The sequence below is a fragment of the Vulpes vulpes genome, chromosome 13 (assembly GCF_048418805.1).
Source record: "Vulpes vulpes isolate BD-2025 chromosome 13, VulVul3, whole genome shotgun sequence".
NCBI lineage: Eukaryota > Metazoa > Chordata > Mammalia > Carnivora > Canidae > Vulpes > Vulpes vulpes.
In genome coordinates, this window is record NC_132792.1 from 105,690,343 (window position 1) to 105,711,306 (window position 20,964).

At 39.7% G+C, this 20,964-nt stretch overlaps 1 protein-coding gene across 5 annotated transcripts in view; it reads left to right on the forward strand.

Annotated features, from left to right (window-relative positions):
* The window catches only part of ZNF397 (zinc finger protein 397), a 42,757-nt gene extending 27,130 nt beyond the window's left edge, over positions 1–15,627 (forward strand). Inside the window, exons 1-3 of one of the 5 annotated variants that reach the window (XM_025996970.2) lie at positions 2,977–3,088; positions 4,019–4,160; positions 12,643–15,627. In XM_025996970.2, the coding sequence (XP_025852755.1) occupies positions 4,061–4,160; positions 12,643–14,654 (2,112 nt within the window). In that variant the 5' untranslated portion in view covers positions 2,977–3,088; positions 4,019–4,060 and the 3' untranslated portion in view covers positions 14,655–15,627. Of the gene's footprint in view, positions 1–2,976; positions 3,408–3,927; positions 4,161–12,642 lie in introns of those variants that run through there. The other 4 variants (XM_025996968.2, XM_025996967.2, XM_025996969.2 and 1 more) reach the window with 4 other exon arrangements.
* The last annotated feature ends 5,337 nt before the right edge of the window (positions 15,628–20,964 follow it).

Consider the following 20,964-nt stretch of genomic DNA (forward strand, 5'->3'; position numbering starts at 1 on the left):
TGTGAGTTGGTTTTGAAGTTGAAGACTTTTCAAACTGATACTGATGATCTCAGTGATTGAAAATAAAAGAAATGGTCTGATTTGAATTCAACTAAGAGGTCTGGGCGAATTCTGGTGTTTCTGATACAAGCCTACTCATCTCTGTCAAAGTGAACCTTGGCAACTCTGATTACATTGGTCATTATTTTGCTTTCTAAATCTCAGTTTTCAGCACTTGTTCTATTTTTTAAAAGTCACAGTCAATTGGACATGCATATTAATATTTCAAAGATGTTAGATTGTAATTTAGATATACCATTCAAAATCAAACAGCAGCAGCCTACTTGTTAGTATTTATTTGAACAAAAGGAAAGTTAATTTTTTCATTTCACTTCACAATTTGGATTTATTTCCCTTTTTTACTTGGATTGATTGAGATTGATTTTTAGATTGAAATTCATTCTTTGTGAAGACTGATTATATGGTCTATCAAAAGAAATTAATTTTGAATACAATATAATACATGATAAGCAAAATTTCACATATAAGTCTTTCCCCTAACTTCCTGAGGAAGAGATCTGTAGTTTTTATTATATTCTTAAAGTAGTTATATTACCCAAAAAAGATTAGAATCTATGCCTAAGTCATATGTTAGTTTGGCCTAGTTTCCCCTTAAAAAGAAATGGAATAGGAAATAGAAATCAGGTAGAGTATTGGTGAGTGACCTATCAGTTTCATTCTTGAGAATCTCCTATCATTTCCCATGCCTGTATTATCACTCCTGATATCTCTGGAAACCTCTGAATTCCTTTTACCTTACTGAGAGGAACCTCTTCAGTGTCAGCTGGTGTGGACCACAGCTGGGCCTAGGGTCTTTTGGCTGATTGACCAAACGGTTAGAGTCCAAGCTGGCTTCTCAGCCTCAGAAGGCAACATCTTTGGTGAGACTCCACAAAGCACCAAATCTAGCACAATCTGAAAAAAAAAAAAAAAAAAAAAAAGTTTGATTTCCTTGTTAAACACTCAGAAAATCTATGTTCACATCATCACTTCCAGGTAAAAAGTTAACAGACTCTCACCTTTGTAACTTTTTTTGGTTAACTTTCTCATTGTCCTTTACTGAACACCTGTTTAAGGCAGTATATCAGGGATGCCTGGGGGGCTAAGTGGTTAAGCATCTGCCTTCTGCTCAGGGCATGATCCCGTGATCCTGAGGTCCTGGGATTGAGCCCCCCATTGGGCACGTTGCTCAGCAGGGAGCCAGCTTTTACCTCTCCCTCTGCCTGTTGCTCCCCCTGCTTGTGCTCACTCTATCAAATAAATAAGCAAAACCTTTAAAAATTAAAAAAAAACTCATGAAAGAATTATCAAATTGTGTTACATATGCAGCTAATGGAATAGTATTCAGTAACAAAAAGCAGTGGACTACTCATATACACAGTGATGTAGATAAATCTCAAGATAATGCTCAATGAGGGAAGTTTGACCAAAAAAAGTGCATTCTGTATGATTCCATTTAAATAAATCTCTAAAACATGCAAACTATAGTAACAGAAAACAGAACAGTGGTTGGAGCTGTGGGAAGAGAAGGAGGAGATATGAAGGGTAGAAGAAAACTTCTGTGTTTGCTGGATGTGTTCAGTATTTCGATTGTAGTGATGGTTTCACAACTGTATACACATGTGACAAAACTTATCAAATTATATACTCTAAATATTTGTTATTATTGAATGTCTGTTCTATCACAGTGAAGCTGTTTTGTTTTTGTTTTAAAGTATCTGCACTCCATTCTTGGGAGGCTAAACCCAAACAAGTTCTTTAAAGGGATATTAGAGTCTCATTCATATATCCCTAAGATTTCATATACCAGAAGACCGTCTTGGGCTGGGACAGAAAGCCCTCTACTTCTACCTCAACCATCATTTCAGCTAGCCACCACTTTTTCAAACCTGTACTTCTTCCCAACATCTCACATGTCTCAATCTTTCTCCTTACTCCTCCCGTACTTCCCAAGATATTTGCAAGGACACAGCGTTATCCTTTCCTACCCCAGTTTTGCACTCTGCCCCCCAAATTTCAGGTCCTTCTCACCCTGATCCTTTAGCCACAATGAGGATTGTACTAGCAAGCAAGCTGTTGAGTTTCTATTTTTTTTTTTTATTTCTGATCTTGTCTTTATTAATTTCCTTCATTCTACTGGTTTTGAGTTTTTGTTCTTCTTTTTCTAGCTCCTTTAAGTGTAAGTTTAGGTTGGTTTACTTGAGATTTTTCTTGCTCCTTAAAGTAGTCTGGTATTGCTATACACCTCCCTCTTAGAACAGCTTTTGCTGCATCCCAAAGAATTTTGGACGGTTGTGTTTTCATTTCCATTTGCCTCCATGTATTGTTTTTTCTCTTAAGCAAGTTGTGTAGAAACAGAACTCTCTGTGTCTCCCTTGATGGTAAAGTACATCAAAATCCAGCTTCCAACTCAGGAATTAATTGCTGAGCATTATTTTTAGGGCGATGCTTCTCAAAGTGTGGTCCCAGAACCAACAGCAACAGTACCTGTGAACCTGAGCTCCCACCCCAGACGTACTGAGTGGTAAAATCTAGGGGTGAGGCCTGGTAAAAAAAAAAAAAAAAAAAAAAAGTATTTTAACAAGTTGATTTGGAGGCACACCACTGTTCTGCGTGGGGAGAGGGGGCGATCAGAGAGGACAGGAAGAAAGTTAGAATGGAAGCACACCAGAGAATAAAAAGAGGCGGAGTAGGGATTTTTAAAGGGAGATACTAAGGCAGAACTCATTATGTAGTCAGGAAATCTACCCTGGCCCAGAGAGCTTTCCCGAGAGATGTTTCGACATTGATGTCAAGAACCGGCAGACAGGGCAGCAAGGGACCCCCGCTCGCGACAGCGGAGCTGGGTCAGCTAGCTACGCGGAGGTTCAGGGGTTAAATCCCCGCAACCCTCCCGCCGCCGCCTCGCGCGTGCGCCCTGGCAGAAGACCCCCCCCCCCCCGCGTGCGCACCATAGAGCCGAGCAATCCTCCCAGTTTCCTAGAGCGGACGCGGCGATGGCGGGTTCGCAGCGTGGGCGGCTTGACAGCGACCTGGAGGACGCGGCGAGGTATGGGTGAGGTCAGGTCACGGGAGCCCGGGGAACTCGGGTGATCTCGCGTCCTAAGCTGCCTGGCGGCGCCGCCAGGGAGCCCGGTGCGGTTCCTCGAGCCCATGGAGAGCCCAGGCCGTCCGGGTCGCCCGCAGGCGCCGCTCCTTGGCACGGTGGGACCTTGGCCTAGTGTGTGTGCCTCGGGGACGCGGTCCGCGCCTGCGCGGCCCTGGGTTCAACCGAAGGCGCCCCCGAAACTTTGGGGGCGTGCGGAATCAGGAAGGGGGATGCATCCACGCGGATCCGCACAGCCTGCCCGGAAAGAGCAGCCTGATATGTGAGTGCTGGAAGAAGGGGAGGAGGGAAGGATGCTGATGGGGGTGATCTGTAGTGTCAGTTTGGTATAGGAGAGGCAGCGAACATTGTTGACCGCTGAAACAAAATTTTATAATTCTCTCCCCTGCCTGATCTTTCCAGTTCTGTCCCTATTTCAGTAACATTCACACACACACACAACTATGTTTGAAGGTCTCTAGACTTGGGATGGAGAATACCGTTCCAAAAGGGTTAATGCTTGACTCCTGAATGATGAGGGAGGAAGCTTAATAAGTTCTGGGAGAGGGGCACCTGGGTGGCTCAGTGGTTGAGCGTGTGCCTTTGGCTCAGGTCCTGGGATGGAGTCCGGCATAGGTCTCCCCGCAGGGAGCCTGCTTTTTCCTCTGCCTGTGCGTGTCTCTTTCTCTCTGTGTCTCTCATGATAAGATAAATAAAATTAAAAAAAAAAAATGGGGGGGGGAGAAAAACCACGTGGAAATTAAATGAGATTTTGTTTTCTTCTTCATTTCTTTTATGTCTAGAGGGTGTTTCTGGTGGTCTAGTCTCAGAAATTATATCTCCAGTCTCCACAATGATCCCCTTCCAAGCCCAATGGTGCCCTGTTGCCTCCAGGTTTCAGACCCCTAGACTGGACGAGAAAAGCTTACTAAGGAAATGGTAATTCTCCAGTTGCTCCCTGAGGTGTCAGGTGTCCAGTTGCAGCCCATGGAGATCCACTTCAATCATGAATCTCAAGAACACCATCCTCTGTCAGGTGAGAAGCAGTGTATTATTTATCTCTTAGGGATTTCAGGTGGGTGAGGAGGGTTGTTACTGGTGCTATGTTAGTATCTACAAGTGCTTTTGGTATTCTTCATTGCCCACCCCTCACTCTGTTAGGCAGTACCACTATCATTGTAGTGCTGGAAGCACGGTCACGGAGCTTTATTGTGAGTTCTGGCAATCAAATTCTCATGGAGTTCCCTCACCTCCTTAAATCCCAGCTATCCATTTTTCCCATTATAATCACCTTATCACCAGTCTGTCAGTATTTGATGTTTTCCCTTTAAAATCTTTTCAGGTCATCTTTTTCATGTACTGTAGGGGCATAGTTAAAAGTTTTGAAGTCTGACACTCTAGATTCAAATACTAGCTTTGTCATATGCTAGCTTTTCAGTAAATTACTTGTGTTTTTCCCCTAATGATTCTTTCCTCATTTTATAAGTATATAATAACTTACATCTTGGAGGTTATTTTGAGGATTGGTTTATTACTCCACATAATAAAGGATCCCAAAATTTAGTGACCTAAAATGTCAGACATTTTAAAATCATGTTATTTTCTTATGGTTCTGTAGGCTGAGTTCAGCTGGCAGTTTTTTTCTCCTGGTTTTGCCTGGGATCACTCATACAGTCAACTAGGGCCAGTGTTTGAGTATCAGTCATTTATGTCTGGCTCACCGTGCTGGCTGTGGCTTGGGTCGTGTGTCTGCAGCAGACTAGCCCAGACTTTTTCACAGGGCAGCCAGTTCCTCATACAGAGAGAGGGCAAGCCTTGGAATGCATAAGCACTTTTCTAATCTGTGTTTGTGTTATACTGACCAAAGCAAATCGCATGACCAGTTATGTCATTGTGGAAGAGAACTACACAAGGATATAGATATTTAGAGAGAGAATTTGTTGGTGTCCTTTACTACTATAAGGAACACTACCGGCACTAATGATGCTCCAGTATATAAAGCTCTGCACACAGACCGGGCTATTAGTAAATTCTTTATAAATGGTAGCCACTGTTGTTTTTAGTAAGATAATTTTAATCCTAACTTTGTTCGTGTGTCCTGCAGGGTATTATTTCCACATCATATTTTGCTGCTTTCTGAATTTGGTCCTCCCATTTCTATTTTGCCTGTGAAATTCACCTTCCATTGTCACTTTTTTTTAACTGTAGATTTTCTGCCTCTGTATAGTTTTGAAGTATCCTTAGTTTCTTTTGTTTCTCTTTTCTGTATTTAGAACTTGTCTTTCCTTAAGAATCTATTCTAAGGCATCTAGCTCTCATTTTTCCTGAGAGTCACTGTAGAATTGGGTTTCCTTGCAGTTTTACATAAATTAATATGCGTATTGCATGTGTTTATGTCTCTCAGAGTGTGTGTAAAATAATATTTTTTTATTATAGGGTAATTTGTACTAAAGTGCATGTATAAAATACAGAAAGGCACAAAATAGAAAATTTAAATGACCTACAATTCCACCATCCAAAGATAGTCACTGCCAACACAAATGTATCTGTCAAATAATTTAACTATTCAACAGTACTTTTTGTTGATAAATGTTTATTAATCAGATCAGAGCTTATTAATTATTGCTAACCATATAATATGATTAGTTATTGAGGGGTTACTCTATGCTGGGCACAGTTCTAAGTGCTGAGTATATAGGAGTGAACTGAACAGATAAGCCTTTACCCTCAAGGAGCTTATATTCTGGTGGGGAAACAGTATGTAAATAAACCTATGGTAAAGTATCAGTTACCTTTGTTTGGATTATCATGTTCCCAACACAGCAGAAAAACAGTCCCTTATACTACCATTTCTTTGCAGATTGACTTGTAATTAAATAATACTCCCACCTGAAACAAAACTTCACTGCTGCTGATGCTCTAGGTATAAGGTAGTGAGGAAAATGGGGGAGGGCCATAATTAACTTAAAATAACTGCTGCAGTTTTCGCTATACACAAAGCCAAAACTGACAATCATAACTGTCTTCTTCCATCACCCATTTCATATTGTCTCTACCCTCTGCCAGGATCTCAGCTGTGGAGTTCTTTACCTAGTTTAGTAATATAAACCTTTTTTCCTGAATGATTGGAGTCCTTGATAATCCTGTCTCTTCCAAATTACTTCAGTGTACCATTGACTAGACCTTTTAGACATGAGAAAACTAGGAAGCACTCCCATTGAATCCTGAGTTCTAGACCTATTATTCCTTTCCCTAATTATGTAGCAGGAGCCAGTTGTCCAGTAGCATTTGGTATTGGTCATCCTAAACAGTAGAGTGACCCTTTCTCTGCTTGTTGATGTAGCAGCATGAGGAACCCAAAATGGCCAGGAAGCAGTCTCAGCTTCAAATTTAACAAAATCATGACTTTGTTCCATGATAGAAGTATATCTCCTTTGAGAACCAGAACCCAAACGCACCAAGCCCAAGGTTATGGGGATAGGAATTTAAAATATTAGGGGCACCTAGGTGGCTCACGCTCTTGATTTCAGCTCAGATCATGATCTCAGGGCCATGGGATTGAGGCTCCCCACTCAGTGTGGAGTCTGCTTGAGACTCTCTCCCTCTCCCTACCCCTCCCCCTTGAGTGCATGCTCGCTCTCTCTCTCTCTCTCTCAAATAAGTAAATAAGTCTTTAAAATTAATAGTAATTATTATGGATTATTATATAGTAAAAAGAAACATTATTACTACCCCCCGCCCCCACCCTTGGCTCCTATACCCATGTATTCTGGTCATGGAAAGGGAACACTGTTTATTGTCCTCTGGCTTAAAGCATATATTGCATCCTATAAGACAGCATCCCAAACTTAGGGTATTGTTGCCTGGCTAGTACTGTTAACTGAGTCTCAGGAAATCATTCCTCTATTATTAAAATCCACATTCTTCTGGGTGATGGGACATGTGGTAAGACCCATGAATTATATGTATATGAACTTATTGCTGTACTTCCTTCCCTGTGAAACTATTCCTTTGGAGGCAATGTTGTATAGAATTACCATGGTAATAAATACAACATTCTCTTTGGTCAGTGCATATTTATATCTGGATTATATATTTAATCCTTTGAAAACAAATTGTTGCCCTCTACATGATAGAAGGGGTCAAGTATAATGAATCTGCACCCTAGTTCCTGGCTAGTTCCTTTCCTGGGAGTGGTACCGTCCATATTGAGGGCTTGGTGTTGATCCCAGCAATTGGCTACCTGTTCACATAGCTATGATGATAGGCATATCAGCCTGTAAGCAGGGTATTGTTGACCCTATGCATAGCCTCCATTGAGCAAACATTAGTTAAGAGGCTGACTGGGGATCCCTGGGTGGCGCAGCGGTTTGGCGCCTGCCTTTGGCCCAGGGCGCGATCCTGGAGACCCGGGATCGAATCCCACATCAGGCTCCCGGTGCATGGAGCCTGCTTCTCCCTCCGCCTGTGTCTCTGCCTCTCTCTCTCTCTGTGACTATCATAAATAAATAAAAAAAAAAAAAAAAAAAAAGAGGCTGACTGACATTCATAACATAGATCACCATGTCTATCTGATTGAGAAGCTTATTTACAGTGGATGCCCTTTGGTGAGTATTCACACAGTACACAAATATATTTATTCTTTACCCATTCTAGGAGGTCTGTCCTCATAATTTTCTTAAGAATCCTTATTTCTAGTCTTCCAATCTTGTTCTTTGAGGTACCTAACTAATCAGATAACCCATTAGTCACTATCCATGAATCAATATAGACATGTATCTTAGGCGGTGTTGCCTTCCATGAAAATGGACAGCCAGGTATATACCTGAAATTCTCCCCATTGGGAGGATTTGTCTTTACTAGTATGTTTCAGATCACTCCAGAGTCAGGGTATAAGTAAAAGATTCATTTTCCGCTAGTGTCCACCTATTGGGCAGGCCCATATAAACCAATTCTGTGTTTTTTCCTCTTGTTAACTGGTAAGAGGGAATTACCATTAGGCCATGAATATAGGCTAAGGGAGAAAGGATAGTGGAGCAATAGAAAAAGGTATGCCAACCCAAGTTATTAGCACATGGAATTTATTGTGTTCCGGGCTTGCTTTTATAATGGAATGCTGGTTTATATGTCCACTTTCATGATTTTTGATCAGATAGGTGGTTCACAATAGTCAGCTTATAATAGTCATTTGGTACTCTGTGGTCAAGCCTTAAGTCTCTAGTAGTACCCAAGGGCAAACCAGGGTCTGCTTTTCACTTAGAAAATTGTTGGCAGAAGAGAGTATGGCATTAATCCACTGTAGGTCTCTTCTAGAGGCTTGCAAGAGGCTTAATACAATATCCCTGACTCTGCAGACACTTCTAAAGCCATTGGTTATCCTGGATAATATAGTCATGTGACAGTACAGCTTGCATTGCAACCTGGACCTCTGCAGAGCCTTTTTTTACTCTTGAGTCTCACTCAAAAATAACAACCTTATCAGTTACTCATATTGGTCATTTCGGCACATTTGACTGTGATATCTGTTGCCTCAAAATACAGGGCTCACCAAGTATTGTGCCTTTCTGAGGTGGTAACAGCTGGTTAGAGATATAAGAGAAGTGAGAGAAAAAGTTATATGACTGAGAGAAGAGTGTCTTAGGCATAGGGAATCGCAAATGCCAGAGGCCCCTTGATGTAATGGAAATAGAGTCAGTCTGGGGTAGACAGGAAATACGACTGGTGGTGGAATGAAATGAGAACAGAGAGAGAAAGGACCAGATGGAACCTTCTGAGCCATACTAAGGACATGGACTTTATTTCCAGTGTAATAGGAAACCGTTGGAGCATTTTGTGCATAATAATAACATATAAAAACAAATCTATTGCATGGAGAATAGGAGAAAGGTAAGTTAGCAAGAAGAAAACAAATGTTTTGAGAAGAGAGTAATCAACTGTGTCAGATAAATAAAGAGTAAGGTTGAGAACTGACCGCTGGATTTGTCAAGATAAAGCTTAGGAATTCTAATAAATTCCATTAGTTTTGATGGAGTTGAAAGAGATAAAAGCCTGATTACAATGTGTTAAAAAAATAATAGACTTAATATCGGTTAGCATATAGAGCAGTGTGAAGTCATACACTCAACAATAAAACCCAACAATTCTGATCCTAGGTTTATGTAACCTGGAGAAACACTTGGATATGTGCTTCGAGATAAATGTACCAGCAGATTGATATCAGTGTTGTCTCCTTTGAAGGAGAATGGGTAAATAAACTGTGGTGTATGTCACACTATAGTGGTAAACATGAATAGACTGTAGTTACATGCATGAATATCTCCAAACATAATGTTGAGCAAAAACAAAGCAAATCACAGAATACACATATAATTCCATAAATGTATACAATTAAAAAATATGCTCTATTTGTCTGGTAGGGCTGCTATAACAAAGTATCACAGATTGGGTGGCTTAAACAACACAAATTTATTTTCTTAGCTCTATACATTAACTTTCATCATCTACACTTTGCTTTCTTCTAGAAGTTTTATAGTTTTAATGTTTAGGTTTATATTACATTTCTAGTTAATTTTTGTGTGTAGCATAAGGATAGAAGGTTAATTTATGTTATTGTTATATTCAGTTCTAACACTTTTTATTGACAAAAGACTGTCCTTTCACCATTGAATTATCTTGGCAACTTTGTTGACAATCAGTTTTACACATATGTTTGGATCTATGTATGGTTTTAGTCTTACTCCATTAATAGATACATCTGTCCTTATGCAATCCCACACTGCTTTGATTACTAGAGCCTGATAATAAAGCTTAAAATCAGATTATGTAACTTCTCCAATTTTGTTCTTCTTTTCCAAAATTATTTAGACTCTTCCATGCCTTTCTACATAAAGTTTATAATCAGTTTGCCAATTTTTTTTAAAGATTTATTTATTTATTTATGATAGACATGGGGGGGGGGGTGCAGGGCAGAGACACAGAAGGAGGGAGAAGCAGGCTCCATGTTGGGAGCCGGACATGGGACTCGATCCCGGAACTCCAGGATCGCGCCCTGGGCCAAAGGCAGGCACCAAACCACTGAGCCACCCAGGGATCCCCAGTTTGCCAATTTTTATGAAAAACCTGCTGCAGTTTTGATTGCAGTTGTATTAAATCTATAGATCAGTTTGGGAAGAATTTTATCATCTTGATATTAAATCTTCATAAGTGCTGGCATATATTTCTGTTTATTGGATCTTTAACTTCCCTCAGCAGTGTTTTATAGTTTTCATTGTAAAGATATTTTACACGTATTTTGTTGAATTTGTGTTTAAATTTTTCATTTTTGGTGTAATTTAAAAATGTTTTATAATTTTAGACTCTAATTGTTCATGGCTAGTATACTGAAATACAGTTGGGTTTTGTATATTACTCATGTACAAGGTCTAATAACTTTTTTGAGACACTTTAGAATTTTTATTTTTTTTTTTTAGAATTTTCTATATATGTGATTGTGCAGCTTAGAAGTAGACAGTTGACTTTTTTCTTATTTGTATCTCTCAGTTCTTTTTCATGTCTTGTTGCATTGGCTAGTAATATTGAGTAGTGGTTGTATGGTATTAAAGTGGTAAGAGAGGGCATCCTTGTTTTGCTCCCATGTTCCTAGGAGAAAAACATTCAATGTTTAACCATGAAGTATGTTAGCTGTTGCCTTTGCTTTGCTTTTTATTGGAGTAATTTACATACAACATAGTTGATGCTTGGATTTATATGTACTGTCTTCTTATCTGTTTTTATTTATCCTATCTTTTGTTTTTTTCCCTTTTATCTTCAATTTTACATTATCAGGTTCTTTTGTTTTAACATTTTTTCTCTATTAGCTTATTGCTTACACATTCTTTTATTGTTATTAAGCAATAAACTGCTATGAGGTATTATTACCTCAGAAGTTTATTACCTCATAAGTAATGATACCTCATAGTAGCCTTTTTCAGATGTGATTCTGTGAGAAATTAAGCCCCAGTGCTCTAAAGCATTCATTGTAATTAATGTATTAATGTTTCTCCTATACATCTATTATGGTACTGGCTGTGTACATCTTTGGGACAATTAAGAAAATGGTCATTCAGATCATTTTGTTTTATTTTCCTATAGATCCCTGGTTGAAAAAGGTTGCCTAAGAAATTACAACATAGGGCAGCCCAGGAGGCTCAGTGGTTTGGCGCCACCTTCAGCCCGGGGTGTGGTCCTGGAGACTCGGGATCGAGTCCCGCATCTGGCTCCTTGCATGGAGCCTGCTTCTCCCTCTGCCTGTGTCTCTGCCTCTCTCTTCTCTGTTTGTCTCTCATGAATAAATTAATTAAATCTTTAAAAAAAAAAAAAAAGAAATCACAACATAAAAATTTGATTCATTACAGTTTATCTTAATTCATTATTTCTAGGACAATCCAAAGGTCTTCTAGTGTTTTAGCTCTGTTCACCTCCCTTCACCTGTGCTATCTTTGCCAGGTATTTTAATTCTCTCTATATTGTAAATTCCATAAGACATTCATAGTGCTTCAATCAGTCAGTACACATCTAGATTTACCCATACACTTCACTTTTTCCAATGCCTTTGCCTCTGACAAAGGGAAGAAGCCTCTACTTGGAGGCATGAGGTTTTGTTTTGTTTTTATTTTGCCCTTGAAATTAATATGACACGTTTTTAGCTATGTAGACCATTTGCAGTCTGACCATGGCATGCCTTTTATAGTCAACACCATTTAACAGTGGACTGATAGTAAAAAATTTCAGTGGAGCTCCCTACTATCATACCTCCATACCATGTTCCCTACCATCACACCTCCATACCATGTTCCCTACCATCACAGGCATCTGGTATTGTTAAGCATGGGAATGGCCTCTTCAAAACTCAGCTCAGAAGAGATTTCTGATCCCACCTCCCTAACCTTTTCCTGATTATTGAATATGGCTCTTTCTAAAATGGGATCATATCTTCTTAGCCACTTCCTTGTAATCAGGACAAAAGAGGTGAGAGATTATATAGACCTATTTTTGAAAATTCAGAATTCTGTCATGACCATTCCTGGACATGGATACTTCTTTCCCCTAATAGCAGCCTCTGATCAACCTGGATGGTGGTCTTCCCAGTGACAGCCAGGCTGCTACTGCCGCCTCCTCCTTTCCCTCCTCCCCTCTCCTTCAAGTACTCTTTCACATTGCTTACCTTACTGATGTTAATAAATTGCTTGTGTGTTAGCTTTAATTTAGTCAAATTTTCATAATTACTATGACAAGGTTTCAATACTCCCAGATCTGTGACAAACATATATAGAACATATCTGGTAAGCTGCTTCACTAAATGATTATTATGACCCATTACTTATTGATTCTTTCTAATTGCTGTTTTGAGAGATAATTTTCAGTGTTTTGGAGCCCTGTCATATTGTGATGGCATTTTATAGGTAAATACTGATCTGTTTCACCTCAGACTTTCTTACGGTATAGAGAATACATTCCATTTGGATTTTTTATTGTTCTAGATGGTGAGACTAAGACCAAGATTGGAGAGATGGCTTCAGAGGAGGAAATTACAACAAAAATCAAACCATTGCCTGAAGAGTCTGGCAACCCCACAGATGATGTTCTCCAGGATTCTGAATGCGGAGGATTCTGTGAATTTGGGGATAAATTAAATGAGAAGGATCATAACGTCTTTAAAAGAAAACAACATAACTGTGATGAATGTGGGCAAAGCTTTGCTTGGAGTACAGGCCTTATTAGACATCGAAGAACCCATTGGGAGAAACCCTATGAATGTGACAAGTGTGGGAAGGCCTTTAGTGTGAGCTCAGCTCTAGTTCTGCATCAGAGAATTCATACTGGGGAGAAACCCTATCCTTGTACTTGGTGCATTAAAAGCTTCAGTCGGAGCTCAGACCTTATTAAGCATCAAAGAGTCCATACTGGTGAAAAACCTTATAAATGTGATGAATGTGGGAAAGCCTTCAGCCAGAGTTCTGATCTTATTATCCATCAGAGGATCCATACAGGAGAAAAACCCTATCAGTGTAGTCATTGTAGTAAAAGCTTTAGCCAGCGCTCAGACCTGGTTAAGCATCAGAGAATCCATACTGGAGAGAAGCCTTATACATGTAACCAGTGTAACAAACATTTTAGCCAGAGTTCTGATGTTATAAAACATCAAAGAATCCACACTGGGGAGAAACCATATAAATGTGACGTGTGTGGAAAAGCCTTCAGTCAGAGCTCAGATCTTATTCTGCACCAGAGAATTCACACGGGGGAGAAACCCTATCCCTGTAATCAGTGCAGCAAAAGTTTCAGTCAGAACTCAGACCTTATTAAACATCGAAGAATCCACACTGGAGAGAAACCCTACAAGTGTAACGAATGTGGTAAAGCTTTTAATCAAAGCTCAGTCCTTATTCTGCATCAGAGAATTCACACTGGAGAGAAACCCTATCCCTGTAATCAGTGTAGCAAAACCTTCAGTAGGCTTTCAGATCTTATGAATCATCAGCGAATTCATACTGGAGAGAAACCTTACCCCTGTAGCCAGTGCAGTAAAATGTTTAGTCGAAGATCAGACCTTGTTAAGCATCATAGAATTCATACAGGTGAGAAGCCCTATGAATGTGATGAGTGTGGGAAAACATTTAGTCAGAGCTCGAATCTTATCCTGCATCAGAGAATCCACACTGGAGAGAAACCCTATCCATGTAGCGCTTGTACTAAAAGTTTCAGTCGTCGTTCAGACCTTGTTAAACATCAAAGAATCCACACTGGAGAGAAGCCATATGCATGTGACCAGTGCAAGAAAGGTTTTAGTCAAAGCTCAGACCTCACTAAACATCAGAGAGTACACTCTGGGGAAAAGCCCTATCATTGTGATCATTGTGAGAAAGCCTTCAGTCAGAGTTCTGACCTTATTCTTCATCAGAGAGTTCACACTGGAGAGAAACCATATCCATGCACACAGTGCAGCAAAAGCTTCAGCCAGAACTCAGACCTTATCAAACACCAGAGAATCCACACTGGGGAGAAACCATATAAATGTCCTGAATGTGGAAAGGCTTTTAGCCAGTGTTCAGCTCTTATCCTCCATCAGAGGATCCACACTGGTGAAAAGCCATATTCATGTGATCTGTGTGACAAAAGCTTTAGTCGGCGCTCTGATCTCATTAACCATCAAAGAATCCACGCTGGTGAGAAGCCATATCAGTGTGATATGTGTGGGAAAGCTTTCAGCACGTGCACAGAAGTTATTGAACACCAGGGAATCCACACTGGGGAGAGACCTCACAGGTGTGTTCAGTGCAGCAGAAGTTTTGGCCAACTCTCTGATCTTATTAATCATGAGATAGTTCATTCTGGGGAAGACAGTCTAAGTGTGGGAAATGTGGGAAAACCTTCTGAGTATTCACCGACTTTATTCAGTACCACAGACACTATACCAGAAAAAAATCTTAGGAATACTATTGATGATTATGAAAAAAGTTTTAATCAGTGCTCAACTCTTACGCTACATTAAAAACACACACACTGAAGAAAACGTTAATTTCTACAGTGAAAGTTTGAGAGCTCAGACATTACTAAAAAAAAAAAAGTCTGAGGAAGAGTCCTGTGATTAACAGGGGAAAAAAAGTATTCCATGTGAATAAAAGTATTACTAAATGTCAACAACAGTGGAAAGAAATTTCTGTCTGCTATAATGTAAAAGAAAACAAAACAAGCCTCTAGTCTTTTAATCAAATATAATTCACAAGGAGAGTTTTATCATTACAAAAAATGAATAAAATATTAATGCAGAACCTTATCAGATATTGTAAAAATCAGTGTGATGGGGTGTGCAATCAGCTCAAAAGGAAATGTATTATAATCTCAAACCTTTCGTGAGCCCTAATTATTGTATATCAAAGAAGTTACATTAGAGAATGTAGGGAAAACTTAAATCTCTTCCATATCTTAATTGGCATTCACTCATAATCAGCATGCCTCATGGGAGAGGTATGGACTCCAGTGGGAGAGTCCTACCTTGTGCTCACACTAGTTATCTGTCATTAAATTCCCTGTGTGTGAACATGCTATGCTATTCTGGTCTTAAGCTTATTGACTACATAACTCCAGTGCCCGATTTTCTCAGAAAGAAAATTTCTTTTTCTTTGGCCTAGTTTTGGTTTTCTTAATGAGCATGAGTTTTCAGGTTCCTGCAATAGTCAACACAAGTATGGACTTACTTTGCTTTCAGTTATGCAGCCCATAGACTAGTGGTTTGAAATCACTTCTTCATAACTACCATTTAACCAGAGTTCCTAAATATATGAAACAATTTTTTTAAAAAAGAATTCCGTATGTCAAAGTTTGAAGATTTCTCTACCACTGTGTTTATCTTGTCATTTATCAATTGAACAAAAATGAGAGCTAAAGTAATGCCTATGATGAATTTGTATAGCATATTCTGTCTAAAAATAAAATGATATACTGATTTTTTCAAGTTGTAACAATTATCAGAGTTTGTTTTGATTTCTGATATACATATTGATAATAGGCTACATATATGCAAATTTTTCAACTGAAAATTAGAAACATTTTTTTAAAAGTTCAAATTGTTTTTCTAATATGAACCATTTGTTAAAATTCCACTACTGTCCTTTACTTTGAATATTCCCCCATAATCATCCAGTTAATATTTCAATTTAAGACATTGTTATTGGGGCACCAGGGTGGCTCAGTTGGTTAGGCATCTGCCTTGCGCTCAGATCATGACCCCAGGGTCCTGGTATCAAGCTATGCACCAGGCTTCCTGCTCAGCGGGGAATTGTCTTCTCCTTCTCCCTCTGCCCCTGTTCCCTCCTTGTGCTCTCTCTCAAATAAAAAGTAATTTTTTTAAAAACCCACATTGTTATTTACTATGTGCAAGGCATTTTTTGTTTTGGTTTTGTAGTATACACAAGGAATATACAAAGCATATATGATAAAGCTCAATGTGTACAGAAAATATGGCTCAGTATAATCAGAGGTAGACAAGATGCTTATAAGAGCTCAGAGTAGGTAGGGTTCAATTTTATTGGAAAGAAAAGGGAGGGGCACCTGGGCTGCTCAGTGGTTGAGTATCTGCTCTGGGCTGTTTGTGATCCTGGGATCAAGTCCTGCGTTAGGCTCACCACAGGGAGCCCACTTCTCCCTCTGCCAATGTCTCTGCCTCTCTCTGTGTGCCTCTCATGAGTAAATAAATAAAATCTTTTAAAAGGGGGAGGGGAGTTGGGGTTGCTCCTGAGATTTGAGTTTTGAAGGTTGGGATTAGTGGCATACGGCAGGAAGGGAATAGTCAATAAAGGCACAGAAGCAAGGAAGTATGATATGGAGTATGTGCTTAGTTATTAAATACACATTCAGGGGGATCCCTGGGTAGCTCAGCCGTTCAGCGCCTGCCTTTGGCCCAGGGGGTGATCCTGGAGTCCCAGGATCGTGTCCCACGTCAGGCTCCCGGCATGGAGCCTGCTTCTCCCTCTGCCTGTGTCTCTGCCTCTCTTTCTCTATGTCTATGATGAATAAATAAAATCTTAATAAAAATAAAAAGTATCAAAATAGAAAAGAATTATGATTGGGTTAAGTTTCATACTTTTGCATTTTGTTCTCAAGGTAATGGGAAGCTACTGAAGGTCATTGAACCAAGGAATGGCATGATCATCTTGCTTCCTTCAGAAGAGTACAACTAAAAGGGGAAAGAGCAAAAAGAAATATTATTTTAGGGACGCCTGGGTGGCTCAGTGGTTGAACGTCTGCCTTCAGCTTGGGATGTCATCCTGGGGTTCTGGGATCAAGTCCCACATCGGGCTTCCTGCGTAGAGCCTGCTTCTCCCTCTGCCTATGTCTCTGCCTCTTTCTGTCTCTGTGTGTCTCTCATGAATAAATTAAAAATCTGTAAAAAAAAAATATTTCAGAAGTCTGGAAATAAAAGCCTGATGGTCACAAGTAGAGGAGCTAAAAGGCATTGACATGACAAGAAGTTGTAAAGGGAGTAGGAAATAAAGTACAATTAATTAGCATCTGTTCTTTGAGGAATTTAAAAAGTGAAGAAGAAAAATAGGATGATGAAATTTATATCTGAACTTGACCCCTCTCTCCTGACAAACTTTAAAAGCCAACTGCTTACTACAATCTTTAACCTAGTGTCATGAACTTAACACACATGCTTCTTCCTGAATTTCCTATCTGGTGAATTGCACTGCTGAACACTTTGCCATACAGATGAAATCACTGGTAACCACCCTGCATTCCATTTTCAGCAGTTTTCTAAATCCAGTTGCTCACTAGGTCTTCAAAATGAGCTACAAAAATAACACTACTTATATAAGTGTAATTTTAAAAGTCTGACAATAACAAATATTGAGAAGGATATGGAATCCTTCATACGTTGTTGGTGGGGATGTAAAATGTTGCAACCACTTGGAAGTTTGGCTGTTTGATTGCTGATGGGTATAGGATATCTTTTTGGAGTGTAGGAAATGCCCTGGAATTCGTGGTGATGGCTGCATATTTTAGAATTTACAAAAAACCACTGGATTCAACCCTTTAAAATAGTAAATTATATGGTAGGTGGTTATATATCAATAAAAATTAATCTGCAGAAAAGTTACCATCACCAGGAGAAAGAACATTGTTGTGCCCAAGATTGCGAATGAGAAACCACCAAGGAGCTGACACTGATGCAAACACACAAGGGTTTATTTACAAGCTCGAGCCTGGGTCCAAGTATACCCGACACAGCGGAGCAGGGACTTGGACCCCAAGGCTAAGAGGGGTAGCAGCTTTATAGGGATTAGTGGGATTGTAACATACGCAGAAAGTTGCGCAGTCATGTCGGTCCACATGCAGGTGGCCAATTGAATTACATTTTACCCTATAGTATCCGTTTGAACTGGCCTATCACCCTGGTCGGAATTGGCGTGCAGTTTTGGCGGGCACAAGGCAGCGTTACATTGTTATGAGCCGATTTCCAATAAGGGTGTGCCAAGTGGCTTGACTAGGGTGGGGCAGCGCATTAAGCAATAAGCAGGTCATGTGGGGGTCACACAGGAGGTGGCGGGTGCAGCACAAAATGGAGTTAGTCCTGTTCTGCTTGTCCAGGGGTAGGAGATTTTTGTTAAATTTCCTGGGTCCCACAAACATATGTTTAGAAATATAATCACCTCATTCATTTGGGGAATATAAATAATAGTGAAAGGGAATATAAGGGAAGGGAGAAGAAGTGTGTGGGAAATATCAGAAAGGGAGACAACATAAAGACTCCTAACTCTGGGAAACGAACTAGGGATGGTGGAAAGGGAGGAGGGCGGGGGGTGGGGGTGAATGGGTGACGGGCACTGAGGGGGGCACTTGACGGGATGAGCACTGGGTGTTTTCTGTAAGTTGGCAAATTGAACACCAATAAAAAATAAATTTATTATAAAAAAAGAAATATCACAAGTGATACAAATATTGGAGTTATCAGACATGGACTTTAAAATGACTATAATATGCTTAACAAAATAGATGACAGGTATGAATAAATGTTACCAGAATTTACTAAAATCTATGAAAACATCTTTAAATTTAAATTCAAGTAATTAACATACAATGTATTATTAGTTTCAGAGGTAGAGCTCATTGATTCATCAGTCTTCTATAATACCAGTGCTCATTACATCAAATGCGCTCCTTAATGTCCATCACCCAGTTATCCCCCCTTCACCCTCCAGCAACCCTCAGTTTGTTTCCTATGATTTAAAGTCTCTTCTGGTTTGTCTCCCTCTCTAGTTTCATGTTTTAATTTTCCCTCCCTTCCCCTATGATCTTCGGTTATGTATGAAAACCGTTTAAAGGGAAGTTCTGCAACTGAAGAAACCAACAACTGTCCTATGATTTAAAGTCTCTTCTGGTTTGTCTCCCTCTCTAGTTTCATGTTTTAATTTTCCCTCCCTTCCCCTATGATCTTCGGTTATGTATGAAAACCGTTTAAAGGGAAGTTCTGCAACTGAAGAAACCAACAACTGTCCTATGATTTAAAGTCTCTTCTGGTTTGTCTCCGTCTCTAGTTTCATGTTTTAATTTTCCCTCCCTTCCCCTATGATCTTCTGTTATGTATGAAAACCGTTTAAAGGGAAGTTCTGCAACTGAAGAAACCAACAACTGTAATTAAGAACTCAGTAGATAGGATTACCAGCAGATTGGATAAATTGAAATGAGGATTGGTGAACTGAAAGATTAAGGAAACACCAAGACTGGGGATCCCTGGGTGGCTCAGTGGTTAAGCGCCTGCCTTCGGCCCAGGGTATCCTGGAGTCCTGGGATTGAGTCCCATGTCAGGCTCCGTGCATGGAGCCAGTTTCTCCCTGTGCCTGTCTCTCTCTCTCTCTCTCTCTCTCTCTCCCCCCCCCCCCACCCCTGCCCTGTGTCTCTCATGAATAAATAAGTAAAATCTTAAAAAAAAAAAAAAAAAAAAGAAAGAAAACACCAAGACTGAAGCACAGGGAAGACATAGCAATTGTATCTCATATTGTAAAAAGGTCTAACATACAAATAATTTGACTTTCAAAATGAAGTAACAGATGATGAGTAAAGTCCCTAAAGAGAGAGTGGTCAAGAATTTTCTAACACTCATAAATATCAAGTCATAGATTAAAGGAGCACTACAAACACCAAGCAGAATAAATACAAAGAAAACTGCATGTGACATCATAGTACCTAATAAAACCAAAGAAGAAGAAAAAATCTTAAAAAGGGAGAAAAACATTATATTCAAATAAGCAACAAATAAGACTGGGGTTTAACTTCTCAACATAATGTCAAAAGATCATGTAATATCTTGGAAGTATAACTTTCAAAAGTAAGGGCAATAGTGACAGATGGTAGCTGCACTTGTGAGCATAATATAACACGTAGAGAGGTTGAATCACTATGTTGTACACCTGAAACTAATATCACAACCAGTATAATCTGTATGTCAGCTATAATCCAAAAAATAAAATAATTAAAAATTTAGGGACACCTAGGTGGCTTAGTGATTAAGCATCTGACTTTTTTTTTAAGGTTTTGTTTATTTATTCATGAGAGACAGAGAGAGAGAGGCAGAGACACAGGCAGAGGGGGAAGCAGGCTCCTCACAGGGAACCTTGGTGCAGAACTCAATCCTCGACCTTGGGATCACACCCAGAGTCTCAACTGCTGAGCCACCCAGGCATCTCAGCATCTGACTTTTTAAAATATATATATTATTTATCCATGAGATACACAGAGAGAGAGAGGGGAAGAGACATCTATAGGCAGAGGGAGAAGCAGTCTCTCCGTAGGGAGCCTAAAGTGGGACTCGATCCCGGTAGCAGGATCACACCCTGAGCCAAAGGCAGACGCCCAACAGCTGAGCTACCCAGGTGTCCCAGCATCTGACTCTTGATGTTGGCTCAGGTCATGATCTCAGAGTCTTGGGATTGAGCCCTATGTTGGACTCTGAGCTCAGCGAGGTGTCTGCTTCAGAATTCTCTCTCTCCCTCTGCCTCTCACCCTGCTTATTTCTCTCTGTCTCTTTCTCTCTCAAATAAATAAATAAAATTTTAAAAATTATCAAGGCAATGTAAAAACATTTCCAGATAAACAAAAAAGAAGATAATTCACTACCGGTAGACTCAAGTAAATACTAAAAGGAGTTCTTCAGGCAAAAAGGGATCCCAGACAGAAAAAGAAGTTTAGGAAGAAATGAAGAACTACAGAAAGTACAAAACTGAGGGCAAATCTAAATACTGATTGTAAGAAAATGTAATAATGCCTAAAATCAGGACCTAAGTACATTATCAGAGAAGTGG